Below are 12,670 nucleotides of genomic sequence, written 5' to 3' on the forward strand. Positions count from 1 at the left end.
TCCAATTCAAATTTAAAGTTTACATCTTAAGAAAAATGGGCCCATCAAGTGGTGGGTGATTCAGTGTTTGTTACCAGGTTGCATCAACTACACTGTGTCACCTTCGCTCCACAGTCCACTCCAACTCTGCATTGCACTTTTCAGGTGTGTTTGGTGAGAGGGAAATTAGAAAGGAAGTTGAAGATCTCGTGTTTTCCAGGAAAATAAACTCCCAGGGTGGTGCAACTTTTCCATGAAGTAAAGAGTAACACCACAACACCTAATGATCACGCCCGCAACGCCGCAGCGGCACTGAACGGCTCTCAAATCGCCACAATTGGCCAACACAACCTTCTCTGCGCCGACCTCCAGCACCGCTGTCGACCCCATCCACCTCAGCAAGGAAGATGCCGATATGTCATCCACCTCACTGGCTTCGCCGCTAATCGCTCTCCCGTCTTCGATCTCCTTTGCGAGTAACTTGTGCTGCCGATAAAGACACGTGTACGCTACCTTGGCCCCGCTGCGCCCATCTTACGAGGTGAGATTTCCCGGCGCCACCGTCAGAGAGTCTTCCATCGCCCTCCTCCGGCCGATCACCGGCGCTGATCCATGTGGTATACACGTTGACCTCCGGTTCTCCCCTTGCTCTCCTCCCTCGCCGTCACCTTTGGCGACCACTTCTCCGTCCGGTGCCCCAACCGCTCTGAGACTCCTGTTTCGACGATTCCAATGCAAAAGAATCCAACGTCGAAAGCTCAGAATTTAGCCTCTCGTCACTGTCGTCGATTTTCGATTGTTTTTCAACAGCATTTGAGGACTCCCAATTCTTTGATACCTGTGCAGCTTGTCTCCTGCCAAGTAAGGATCTATTTCAGGTTTGATCTTCTCTATTTTAACGTACCAATTCCACCAACCACCACTCAACACTGTAGCAAGCTATACACTTTCCTTCACTTTCTCGGAAATTTTCTCAGGAAACAATCAAAACATGAAAACCATCGTCTGTGAGCGTTGGATTGAGGCCACGTGGCCCTGGATAACCATGACCTCCAGTTGACCAAGCTTGGCCGAGTGGGAGACGTGGACAAATCTCGTCGGTTGAGGTATATGTGCCTAGTTTTGGCTACAGTTATTAATTTATTGGTATATACAGCTATTATATAGTGCACCATGTCATCTACGTACAGCTTGTTGTGCATTGATATCTTTTTGCTTAAATGACAAAAAATGATAGATGTTCTTATTTTGATCACCCATCTTCCACCTAAAAGATTATCCTTTCCTTGATAAGTTCTATCTCTAAATTTTAATTTTTTTAAATTGAAGTTATAATTATCAACAATTCCCTACCAATTGAAAAGAATATTTATGCTTTTGAAAAGGTTTATCAATTACCATCATAGATTTTTTTGTTTTCCACTATCTTAGACTTGTTGACCTAATCTTCATTTTGAAAGAGTCAAAAATACTTTATTTTCCATTATCTTAAACTTGATAATCTAACCTCTTTTTCAAAAGAGTCGATGAGTTTATAAAATACCCTTATTGGCCTGTTGTTGCTTTGAAATGGTCTATCAAGTGCTATGGTAACTTTTTTACCATGGTTTTATTGTCATTTCAAGTTTCAAGTATTGTTCTCTTCCGAAGAGGATCTACCAAGGATTTTTATTTATTTATTTTTTCTCTCAAAGAAAGAGTCTCTATTTACTTAAGATTAAATTTTCAAGAAAAGGATCTCATACATCAATTTTTTCTGCAATTTCAACTTTCAAGGATTCTCTCGTGGTATGGTTTCAAGTCTCAAGGATTGTCTTTTCTTTAAAAGGGTTTCCGATAACCTTTGTTTATTGTATTTACAATTATCAAGGATTCTTTGTCTTAACCTTGGTTGTTTATCCTCCTTATCGATGTCAAGGATTCTTTGTCTTAACGTTGATTGTTTATCCTCCTTTTGAAAAGGTTTGTGAAGTGCCCTTCGTAGCCCATCTTTGCTTTGAAAAGGTATCTAGTGTTACTTTAACTTTTTTTTTTTTTTTAATTATAGTTTTACAATCATTTCAAGTCTCAAGATTGTCCTCAACTCGAGAAGGTTGGCAGTAGTTTTTTATTACTATAGTTTCATTTCTAAAAATAAAAAAATAAAAAATCTCTCTTTACTAAAGTTTCAAAACTCAAGAGAAAGGTCTCTCAAGCCCTACATTTCAAGCATTGAGATTTAGTTTTTACTACAATTTTTACTTCAAGTTACTCATCAAGAATTCTCTTTTAGTAAAGCTTCAATTCTTAATGATTGACTCCACATTAAAAGGTCAGTGTTATCACTAATCTCTTTACTATAGTTTCAATTCTCAAGAATTCTCTCTTCACAAGATATTGGCTATATGTTGCTGAGGATCCCAATCTACTTTCATGTTCTTCATTTCAATTTTAATATACTGAAACTTTGAAAAATATCCACTCTTGCGAAAATGTGAATTAGGAATATGATTATGATAAATATTAATACTTCACTCTTTATCTACTTTTTCACACTTGTTTAGTACGAAGATATAAATATCATGAAGGATGCCTTAAATATCTTCCGCTTTACTTCTTTATCAATCAAGAAGTTTTGGTATGTCATCTCCTACCATTGGTGGGATGACAGCAAGTTATCTGTGATTATTAATATCATATAAGTCTAGTCCACCTAAAGAAGAAATCCTACTTAAAGTCAATTATTTTGTAATTATGAGTCTTGTTTATGTCGGGGAATAGTTGGAATAGAAATTATAGTACTTTGAGAAATCCACATCATAATTAATATAGTGCATGACATATAATCTTAGGATAATGATTTTGGTATTTTAGAAATCCGCATATTTGATATATTAATGATGATAGATGCATTTTTAAATTACCTTATTAATTGTAAATGTTATTTTTTTAAATTTAAAATGCATTGCCTATTAAACATTTTGTTATTTTTGAAATAAATTGTTATGCTTGAGTATGATTTATAATTTTTTTTTACTAGTATGATTTGCATCATTTAGACTTTATTTGATTAATAGAAGATATTAATTATTTTAAAAATAGATAATGACTTAAATCTAATTATTCAATTCGTTAAATTTTAACATGCATATTATCCTTAAAAAAATATATAAATAATGGCTAAAATAAAACAAATGATTTATTAATTTACTAGAAGATGTAAGATTTTGAGAAGAAGATTAAGATAAATAAAATTTTGATTTATATTTGTTTATTTAAAAATATTATCTCTTAGAAAGTTTTAGAGAAGCAATAAAAGATTAGAGATCGATGAGATAGATATTGAATTGAAGATATAAGTTGATCATTTTTCTCTCTAATCTTAATCTTTTCATTTACCATCAACATTTAATGGAACCTTACTTGGGCAAAGATTAGTTTGGAGAAGTCTTTGCCAATGAATTTCCAACTAAACGTCCTTTCATGCATTATGTTAGACATCAAAGGGACAACTCTTCCATGAGTAGTGCAAAACTTATCCCCTTAGATTACTAGTAGGATAGGAAGACAACATGGTTTTGACCTAGAGGTCAAAGGGTTGTGTATTGCCGCCCATGAGGCATGGAATAAGAAAAAGATCTAAGGGCTGGGAGCTTGGAGCACTGGTTTTCTTGATGATGAAATAAGAAAATGATCTAAGGGCTTGACCTATTGGGTTTCTTGAGACTGCCATGGCAGTGATGTTTCTTCAGCTGGACTACTATCACGCTGATATTGTCTTTGCTTCCTCGAGCCATAGCCAGTTCAGTTAGTATGGAAGCTGCCTCCATAGCACAACTCGCATTTGTTCCCTCTGAGAATCTCCTCCGAATTTTGCCACTAAGGTACCTCTTCACCAACTTGCAGGCAAGCTCGTTTGTAACCACATCCCATAGCCCATCAGTTGCTATTACAAGGAACTCGTCCGACTCTTTTCGTTCCCAAACTGTCACTTCTGGTTCGGAGATCACATATGGCCTGAGAAAGTAATCTCCTACACGATATATGAAAATATTTCTTTGATCAGAACACGTATTGAAAATTAATGGAGTGAAAAACAGAGAATATTCAATTACACTCTAAAAATACCTATTGATCGTGAGATAGAAAGCACTCCTAGGACGCGAAAACCATCCCAATTTATGACGTTTCCTCCGGCAGCTTCCACCCTTTCCCTTTCATCAGGTCTATCAGGCTGTTCAAAGAAGTTGAAAAAATTCGTGAGATCAAGGTCCCTTTGCAAAATATAAATAAATAAATGTAAATAGTGTACTTCATTTACCATGACAGTTTCGTATTCCATTTCATAGTATTGTTTGGCATAAAATGAACTCATCAACCTGTGGGTCTTCAACATTCTCTTTTACGTTGCCCTTCTCAAGTGTGTTTGGCTAGGGAGAAATTAGAAAGGAAAATGGATATCTTGTGTTTTTCAACTTTTGGTGAGCTCCATGGAGTGCAAAAAGTAATGAAGTGAATGATTAAGAGACACATCACCTTATGATCACGAGATAATGGCACGGCAACGCCGTTGCAGCATAGGACAGCTCTCGAATCGCCACAATTGGCTATCACAAGCTTCTCTGCGTCGACCACCACCACCACAGCCGTCGACCCCATCGACCTCAGCAAGGAAGATGCCGACCTGTCAGCCATCTCGCTGGCTTCGACGTTAATTTCTTCATCCATCTTCGAAAAGCTCGCTGCCATCACGTTCTCCCAATGGATTCCTCCCTCGCCATCTCTCCTGTGCTCGACCTCCTTGGCAACTAACTTGTGCAGCCGGTTACGGCACGCGTGCGCCACCTGATCCCCTCCGTGGCCGTCGTACACGGCGTAGAAATCGTACAACTCGAGCTCTCCCGGTGCCACAGTCAGGGTGTCTTCCATCGCTCTCCTACGCCCGATCACCGACACCGACCCATGAGGTATGCATGTCGAGCTCCGCTTGTCCGCCTCATCTCCCCCCTTGCTGTTACTTCGGTGGAACACTAATCCGTCCGCCTGTTTCGAGAACTCCATTGAAAAAGAATCCGAGGGCGAAAGCTCTGAATTGAGCTTCACGGCACCGCCATCTATTTTAGACGGCCCTTCAGCACCAGCACCGTTTGAGGACTCGCAGTAGGTCACTTTATTCATATTTGTGTGACTCTTCTGCATCGTCTCTATCAAACATACCAATTTCCTTCACTTTCTCGGCAACTACTCAAACAACAACCTTAGCATGGAAACCATCTTCCACCGAGATGGTATAAATAGAGAGCGATATGAGCATTGGATGGCCACCATGTGATTCTGGAAACCCTGGTCTCTGTGTGACTGCTCTTGACTGCTCTTGGCCCCGTGGGACACGTGGACCAATCTCATTGGTTGAGGTCCACATGTGAGGTATGCGTTCCACTGGTTTTGAAGGAGATTTATTAGTATAGATAGAAGCAAAACACGCTAGTCGGTCACGTTTCCACGGAGGTCAAAATAATACTAAACCAATGCTTTTACATTTTCTACCCATTAGACTAATATATTTCTATTTGCTAATCATTAGACTTTCCTCCCATGTCCCTGATTTTGGTGGCCTAACCTTCCTTTGTTTTTTTTTTTTTCTAAAAAGAGTTTCCCAGAGTTCAGGTGGATTGTCTCGTCCTCTTCTGCGAAAGGTGTCTCCTCACTTTTATTTTCACCACTTTTTTATTATTGTAATTTCAAGTCTCAAGAATTGTCCTTTCCTTCTCTGGATCCGCCGCAATCTTCTTCTTTACTTTCCATTACAAAAGATTCCTCACAAATCTCTTTTTTTACGGGGCTTTGAGTATCTTTTGAAGGGTTATCAAAATTTTTATAAAGGACTTTTTTTTATAAAGTGCAATCGATAGTGATTGATAGTGAAAATAAATGAAAATTAGAGCACGATTTTATAAAATATTTTTATCTTTTAAGTACTAAAAAATGTCAAAAATATTTTTTTAAATCATTATTAAACACATCTTTAATTTATCTAATTTTTTTTTATATTTATATGATATATATGATTTTAAAATATAAATTTAAAAAAAATATGAATACTATTATTAATTATATTAAATGTTTTCTTAATTTTTAAATAAATGATTATATTTGATAAACAAGGTTTTGATTTATATATTTTTTTCATATAAAATAGAAGTATAATTTATATTATATTATATTCGAAAAATAAAGATTAAAAGAGACATGGATATTTGAAAATTAAAAATAATTAATAATTAAAAGAAATAAGTAATTTATTGGATTAATAGTAAGATAAAGAATAAAGATTACTCGATTAGTGTCGGCCAAGGGTGATGCGGGGTCTGCAAGTAACATCTACAAAAGAAGGCTGCCTTGTCCCATGGGCAGTAACCTAAATGTCATGATAGAATTAACAAAGAGATGATCAAGGCTTTGGACTATTTGTTTTAGAACAAATTCAGTTATATTCTACTGAAAAATCGAAGAAGAATCCATAGTGGAAAAATTACACATTAATGTAATTATTACTGATTCCACCATATCCCTTTATCTGTCAGGCTATTCAAAGTTAAAAAAACAAAAAATTCATAAGATAAAGGTCCTTCACAAAAATATGTCAATGCTTTCAAGAATTGGAATAAAATATGTGTAATAGGGAAAGATGTTCCTCGTGATACCATATATGTATGGACTAATTTTAATTATGAAAATGTTAAAAAGCAAATATTATTATATGGGAGGAAGCAAGTTGTTATAAATGACATCAAAATTGATCATCTTTCTCATTGTTATAAACTATTATAAATAATATCGGAATCGATCTTTAATTTTACTATAATAAATGGTATTATAATCGATTTCTAACTTCAATGTTATAAATAATATTAGAGTTGATCTTTGATCTTTATATGCATCTTATGAGACACTCGTCTGCATAATAGGTAATATTGCACATTAGATAGAGAAAGAAATCTCTAATATTATACATATATAGATTTTTTTTTTTAATTATGTAAATACTTTTTAAAACTATAAAAATTTATTGAATAATATTTATATAGAAAAGAACGGGTCGGGTCGTTACCATTCATATCTCATTTCATAGTTTTTTTTTTTTTTGGCATAAATCCATGTTACAAGCATATCCCATTTCATAGAAGAGAACTCAAACTTGAGGGTGGAGAAATTATAGACAACAATGAAATATGCTTCAAAGTCACATACTCTCAGTTACACTTAGGGAGAGTATAGAGAAGGTTTTTTTTCCAATTTTTCTTTAGGATTTTTGTTCCTATTAACAATGATAAAACCGTAAACTCAACAAAAATGAAAGTGCTGAGACTTTGTAAACAGCATGTAGAAAGTATTTAAAATTTTCTAAATAGAAAATCGCTTAAGTTTACCACAACATAGGAAAATTGAGCTCATAAACTAGTGGGTCTCGAATATCCAATTTATTTTTACTAAAAATATATTTATTTTTGTAAATGGTATATGGAATAATATGGAATTAAGGATTAACACATTTTTAAGACTAATTAATTTATTTTTCTTGGTTGTAATTTACTTTTAAATGCATTTTTATTATTACATAAATTTCTAAGTTTTTTCTTTGAATGATTGATTATGAATTCAATATTTAAAAAAAAATAAAAATTAATCAATGAAAATTTTGAATCAATAAACCTTCTATCCAAATCATCAATTTTCTTACTTTTTTAAAATCCAATAAATGGTGGATTTTATGATTGGAAATTATATTCAAATAAGAAAATAAACTATAAAATGAAACTGTTCTCATTTTCAATATATTATTTTTTTTTTCAATAAAGTTAAATAAATTTTTATTATTTCAAAATTATATATTATTTATTATTTAAATTTTAATATAAATACACAAAATATAAAGATAAAAAGATTATTAAAAGTGGATTCAATTCATATACATGAATTTGAGTCATAGAACCCGCTGATCTAACTTGAGGTTGACTCAATTAATTCAAGTTTAATTCAAACTTAACTTGACTCAAATTAATATATGATAGAATTAATTTTGACATTTATCATTTGAAACATGAGTGGAATAATAATAATAATAATAATAATAATAATAATAATAATATCACATGATCCACTATCATTTTTTTCATCCTCCCCACTCCGAATTTAGCAAACTAAACGACGACAAAAAAAAAAAAAAAAAAAAAAAAACTATTTTATTATGATTGATTTGATAAAAAAAATTAAATAATTAAAATGAGTTTGAAATAATTAATTTTAAATCCATTTTTGATTTTTTTTTCTTAAATTTTTCTATAATCAAAGATAGCTTTTTAATCAAATTAAATCTTGGTAATGTAATCACGTGAAGTGGATATGCTCAACCGTGAAGCCCCAAGATAAAAAGACAAGAATCTCTGACGGTGAGAAATACTTTGTGTAGCCTCTGATGCGCAAAGCCCAAGAGAGAAGAAAATTTTATATGAATTCTATAAGTTTCCAGACTGAAAAAAAATCCTTTGAAACACAAAATTGTACCTGCTTGAATGAAACAAAAATCTCTGTCAACTTTTCAGTTTTCGAAGAGGCAAAAGTTACTGAGAGAAGTCCTGTCCAGCTGCTCAAAGGGTCACAAGTTAAGAGGATAGAGTCCCTTTGGGAGAGGTGAAGTTTGGAAATTCTGGGAGAGATTATTTATAAAAAATTCCTATAAACATAAAAGAAGTTTTAAAAGGATAAAAAAATAGCTTCAATTTATCACAACATGGAAAATGAGGTCATCAAAATTCGGTTTTTATTAGTGCGTTTGGCAAGGGAAAAATCAGAGGAAAATTGAATATCTAGTTTTACGATGCTGCGAATTCTCGTGCGGGGAGAAGCAATCGAGTAAAAGACACATCACGGCAACGCTGCTGCGGCGTAGAACGGCCCTCGAATGGTCACAATTGGCCACCACAAGCTTCTCTTCATCGACCACCACCACCGTCGCCGTCGATCCTATCCACCTCAACAAGGAAGATTCCGAACTGTCTTCCTCCTCACTGCCTTCGTCTTTAGTCTCTTCATCCATCTTTGAAAAGCCCGCCACCATCATATTCTCCCAATTGGTTCCTTCTTCGTCATCTCTCCCGTTTTCAATGTCCTCCGCGAGTAACTTGTGCAGCCGGTCACGGCACGCGTGCGCCACCTTAGCCTCGCCGTGGCCGTCGTACACGGGGTAGAAGTCGTACAAAGCGAGCTCTCCTGGCGCCACAGTCTAGGCATCTTCCATCGCCCTCCTGCACCCAATCACCGACGCTGATGATGAGAATTTAAACAGCATAGGATCACATGTTGACATTTGAGCATGCATTGAACGGCAAAAACTGAAACGTTCACCTTGGTTAATTCCGTGAAAGGCCATTTCTTCCTCTTTTCTGGTACTCAGGAAGCTCCTCCAGTGCTTGATGGTGCGAGAATTACAGGTTAATGAGCTCTTCCCTTCTACACCCAGATTCAGTCCAAAACGAGAGTGCGTGCTCTCTTTGAGCCAAAGGAAGAAGGAGCAGGGAGCCCACTAGAAAGAGAGAGCCCTTCCTTTTCTTTTATATATATATTCATATATATATCACACACATTATTTGGACCACCACTTGCCTTAATGGGCCAGTCAAGTGAATTAGGGTGAGCCCATAAAAAATCAAGCAACAATATGTATCCAGTCCCATTATGGACCACAATGCAAAAATAAATAACACTGATTTATGACATTATTAAATTAATTATGTAAGTCCACACATAAAAATTCCAACAATCTCCCACTTGGACTACATAATCAAACATTACAACATACACATAATCATAAATCAATGTCCCATAGAATCTCATCAAAATAAATAGCCAAAAGCAATCATACATGCTTCATTGCTTGATTCACAGGGAAATATACAATAATAACAATCCTTTCAATAATAACATAGTATTACAATACCAAAAAAATGGCTCCCACTAACTTAATACAACCTAGGCTTCCAACAACCCCATTTGAGATACATGTTCCTGAAACGCAATTATGGGTAAGCCTTTTGTTAATGGATCCGCCAACATACTTTTTGTGGACATGTGTTCAATATCAACAAGAGACTCTGCCACTTTCTCCTTAACAAAATAGAATTTTACATCAATATGTTTGGAGCGAGAAATACTCCTAGTGTTCTTGGAGAAAGCAACTGCTACGGAATTATCACAAAATAATTTCAGCGGTCTAGAAATGGAGTCAACAACTCCCAAAGCTGAAATAAAATTCCGCATCCACATAGCATGACAACAAGCCTCATAACATGCCACATACTCTGCCTCCATAGTTGAGGATGCTGTAAGTGTCTGCTTGACACTTTTCCAAGATACAGCTTCTCCTGCCATCACAAAAATATAGCCCATAGTGGACTTCTTATCATCTATGCAGCCAGCAAAATCAGCATCACAAAACCCAACTACATCAAGTAAGCTGGTGTGCTGATATGTCAACATTAAGTCCTTAGTTCCTTGCAAATACCTAAGGACCTTCTTAGCAGCTTTCCAATGTTGACTCCCAGGATTGCTCACGTACCTACCCAACATGCCCACAACAAAAGCAATATCAGGGCGTGTACATACTTGAGCATACATAAGGCTGCCAACTAAAGATGAATAAGGAATGGTTCTCATTTCCTCTCTCTCATCATCATCTTGAGGAGACTGAGCCTTTGAAAAGTTATCACCCTTCACAATTGGCGCTCTAGTAGAACTACAGTTGTGCATATTGAACCTCTTCAATATTTTCTCAATATAGGTTCTTTGAGACAATTTAAGCACTCCATTATCCCTATCACGAAGAATCTTTATGCCCAAGACATAAGAAGTCTCACCAAGATCCTTCATGTCAAAATGGGTTGACAACATGTGCTTTGTCTCAATCAACAAGTCAGGATCATTTGATGCGAGTAGTATATCATCAACATATAAAACAAGAAATATGTAACTACTCCCACTGACCCTCAAAGCCCAGTCCAAAATGTGCATAGTCATATGCACATTGAAAGACTCAAAACATTCCTCAAAATTATTCCAGTAAGAGGTTTGATGGCAGACAATTGCAGAGTAATATCAGGATTGCTAGCAGCTGGAAAATAGCAAAATTAAGCAATATGCATGTTACTACAAAATCATGCATTTGCTAGTTTCCAGAATTTCTCAATTTAGCAACAGCTTGGAATTTTGAAAATTCCACGGCGGTAAGGACAACCAATTAAATATCACAACCAAGATGCACTAATTTTATTACCGAAAGGGCAAAGAAAATTAGTACGGTTCATAATATAAAATTAATTTCCTTCACCAATCTAAGCATCCTACCAAGCATTGTTATCATCGATAGGACAATTACAATACCCGTATGGACCTTAGTTATCACAATAATAAAACAATCAAAAGAGGGAGATAAAATATCTCAACAAAGACAATTTGACACATATAGGATCACGATAGGCAACCACACATATGTTCACAATTGTCATGAATAAAATTCAAAATATCTTAATTTTCACAATTTGACACACTTGGAATTGCGATAGGCAATCACACAAGTGTGCTTCATTGCCTCAATAAATTGAAATATTTAACAAAATTGACATAGGACAACATTATTGATATAAGGAAAAAAATATACCATAAAGAACAATAATAATAATAATAATTGTCCCAATAAAGTCAAATTTAACAAAGGCATAATAATTCTAGCATATGCACAATCAATCCAAGAATACCAAGGCAACAAACAAAAAAAAAATTTGGTTTTTTTTTTTTATTATTTTTTTTTTATTTTTTTATGACGTCATGATGATGTCATGACGTCACTATTCATCTCATTCTCCAGCTGAACACGGCCTGGTGCAGGAGAAAAAAAAATTTTCCTTTTTCGGCCAAAATTTTGGGCATTTTCCGACAAAAAACGCTTAGATTTCCATCCTCAAACATCAAACCTTCAATCTAATCCCAAAATTTGCACAAAAATCGCATAATAGGAAGAACCAAAGCAAGCCCTAATTCTCGAAATCCCACCAAACAAGCTCCAAAAATCAAATAAAATGATGGGTTTTGCTCAAAACAATATTCTCTACAAGTTTCCAACAACAATCGGGCTTGAAAACAGAGAATCAACATCAAACGAGAAATAAAATTCCAAAAAAAATGGCTTCCACAACAGGAAACGGGAAACCCAAAAATTAACCCAAAATTGCAGCTCAAATGTCATCCATGCAAGCTCTGATACCAATTGAAGAGAATTTAAACAGCATAGGATCACATGTTGACATTCGAGCATGCATTGAACGGCAAAAACTGAAACGTTCACCTTGGTTAATTCCGTGAAAGGCCATTTCTTCCTCTTTTCTGGTACTCAAGAAGCTCCTCCAATGCTTGATGGTGCGAGAATTACAGGTTAATGAGCTCTTCCCTTCTACACCCAGATTCAGTCCAAAACGAGAGTGCGTGCTCTCTTTGAGCCAAAGGAGGAAGGAGTAGGGAGCCCACTAGAGAGAGAGAGCCCTTCCTTTTCTTTTATATATATATTCATATATATATCACACACATTATTTAGACCACCACTTGACTTAATGGGCCAGTCAAGTGAATTAGGGTGAGCCCATAAAAAATCAAGCAATAATAT

General features: G+C 35.2%; 1 protein-coding gene and 1 long non-coding RNA gene across 2 annotated transcripts; one reads left to right on the top strand and one right to left on the bottom strand.

The window, feature by feature from the left end:
* Positions 1-401: 401 nt before the first annotated feature.
* Positions 402-1,229, top strand: LOC117907314. Its single transcript, XR_004649985.1, has 2 exons — positions 402-840; positions 957-1,229. It is a non-coding gene; the product is annotated as an uncharacterized LOC117907314 (long non-coding RNA).
* Positions 1,230-3,330: 2,101 nt separating this feature from the next.
* On the bottom strand, positions 3,331-5,560 carry LOC117906669 (probable protein phosphatase 2C 8). Its single transcript, XM_034819798.1, has 3 exons — positions 4,495-5,560; positions 4,087-4,192; positions 3,331-3,991 (listed from the first exon to the last, which is right to left on the bottom strand). The coding sequence occupies exons 1-3, from the start codon at positions 5,155-5,157 to the stop codon at positions 3,654-3,656; spliced, it is 1,107 nt and encodes a 368-aa protein (XP_034675689.1). The 5' UTR covers positions 5,158-5,560; the 3' UTR covers positions 3,331-3,653.
* Positions 5,561-12,670: the final 7,110 nt, after the last annotated feature.

Source organism: Vitis riparia, chromosome 2, assembly GCF_004353265.1.
Source record: "Vitis riparia cultivar Riparia Gloire de Montpellier isolate 1030 chromosome 2, EGFV_Vit.rip_1.0, whole genome shotgun sequence".
Classification (NCBI taxonomy): domain Eukaryota; kingdom Viridiplantae; phylum Streptophyta; class Magnoliopsida; order Vitales; family Vitaceae; genus Vitis; species Vitis riparia.

Bases quoted from the DNA above. Each gene is read 5' to 3' on its own strand.
- LOC117906669 (XM_034819798.1), bottom strand. From the start codon at position 5,157: ATGCAGAAGAGTCACACAAATATGAATAAAGTGACCTACTGCGAGTCC. The intron at 4,193-4,494 runs GTGATGTGTCTC...TTCTTTGAACAG, and splicing joins CATTATCTCGTGATCATAAG to CCTGATAGACCTGATGAAAG. The intron at 3,992-4,086 runs GTATTTTTAGAG...TATATCGTGTAG, and splicing joins TTCTATCTCACGATCAATAG to GAGATTACTTTCTCAGGCCA.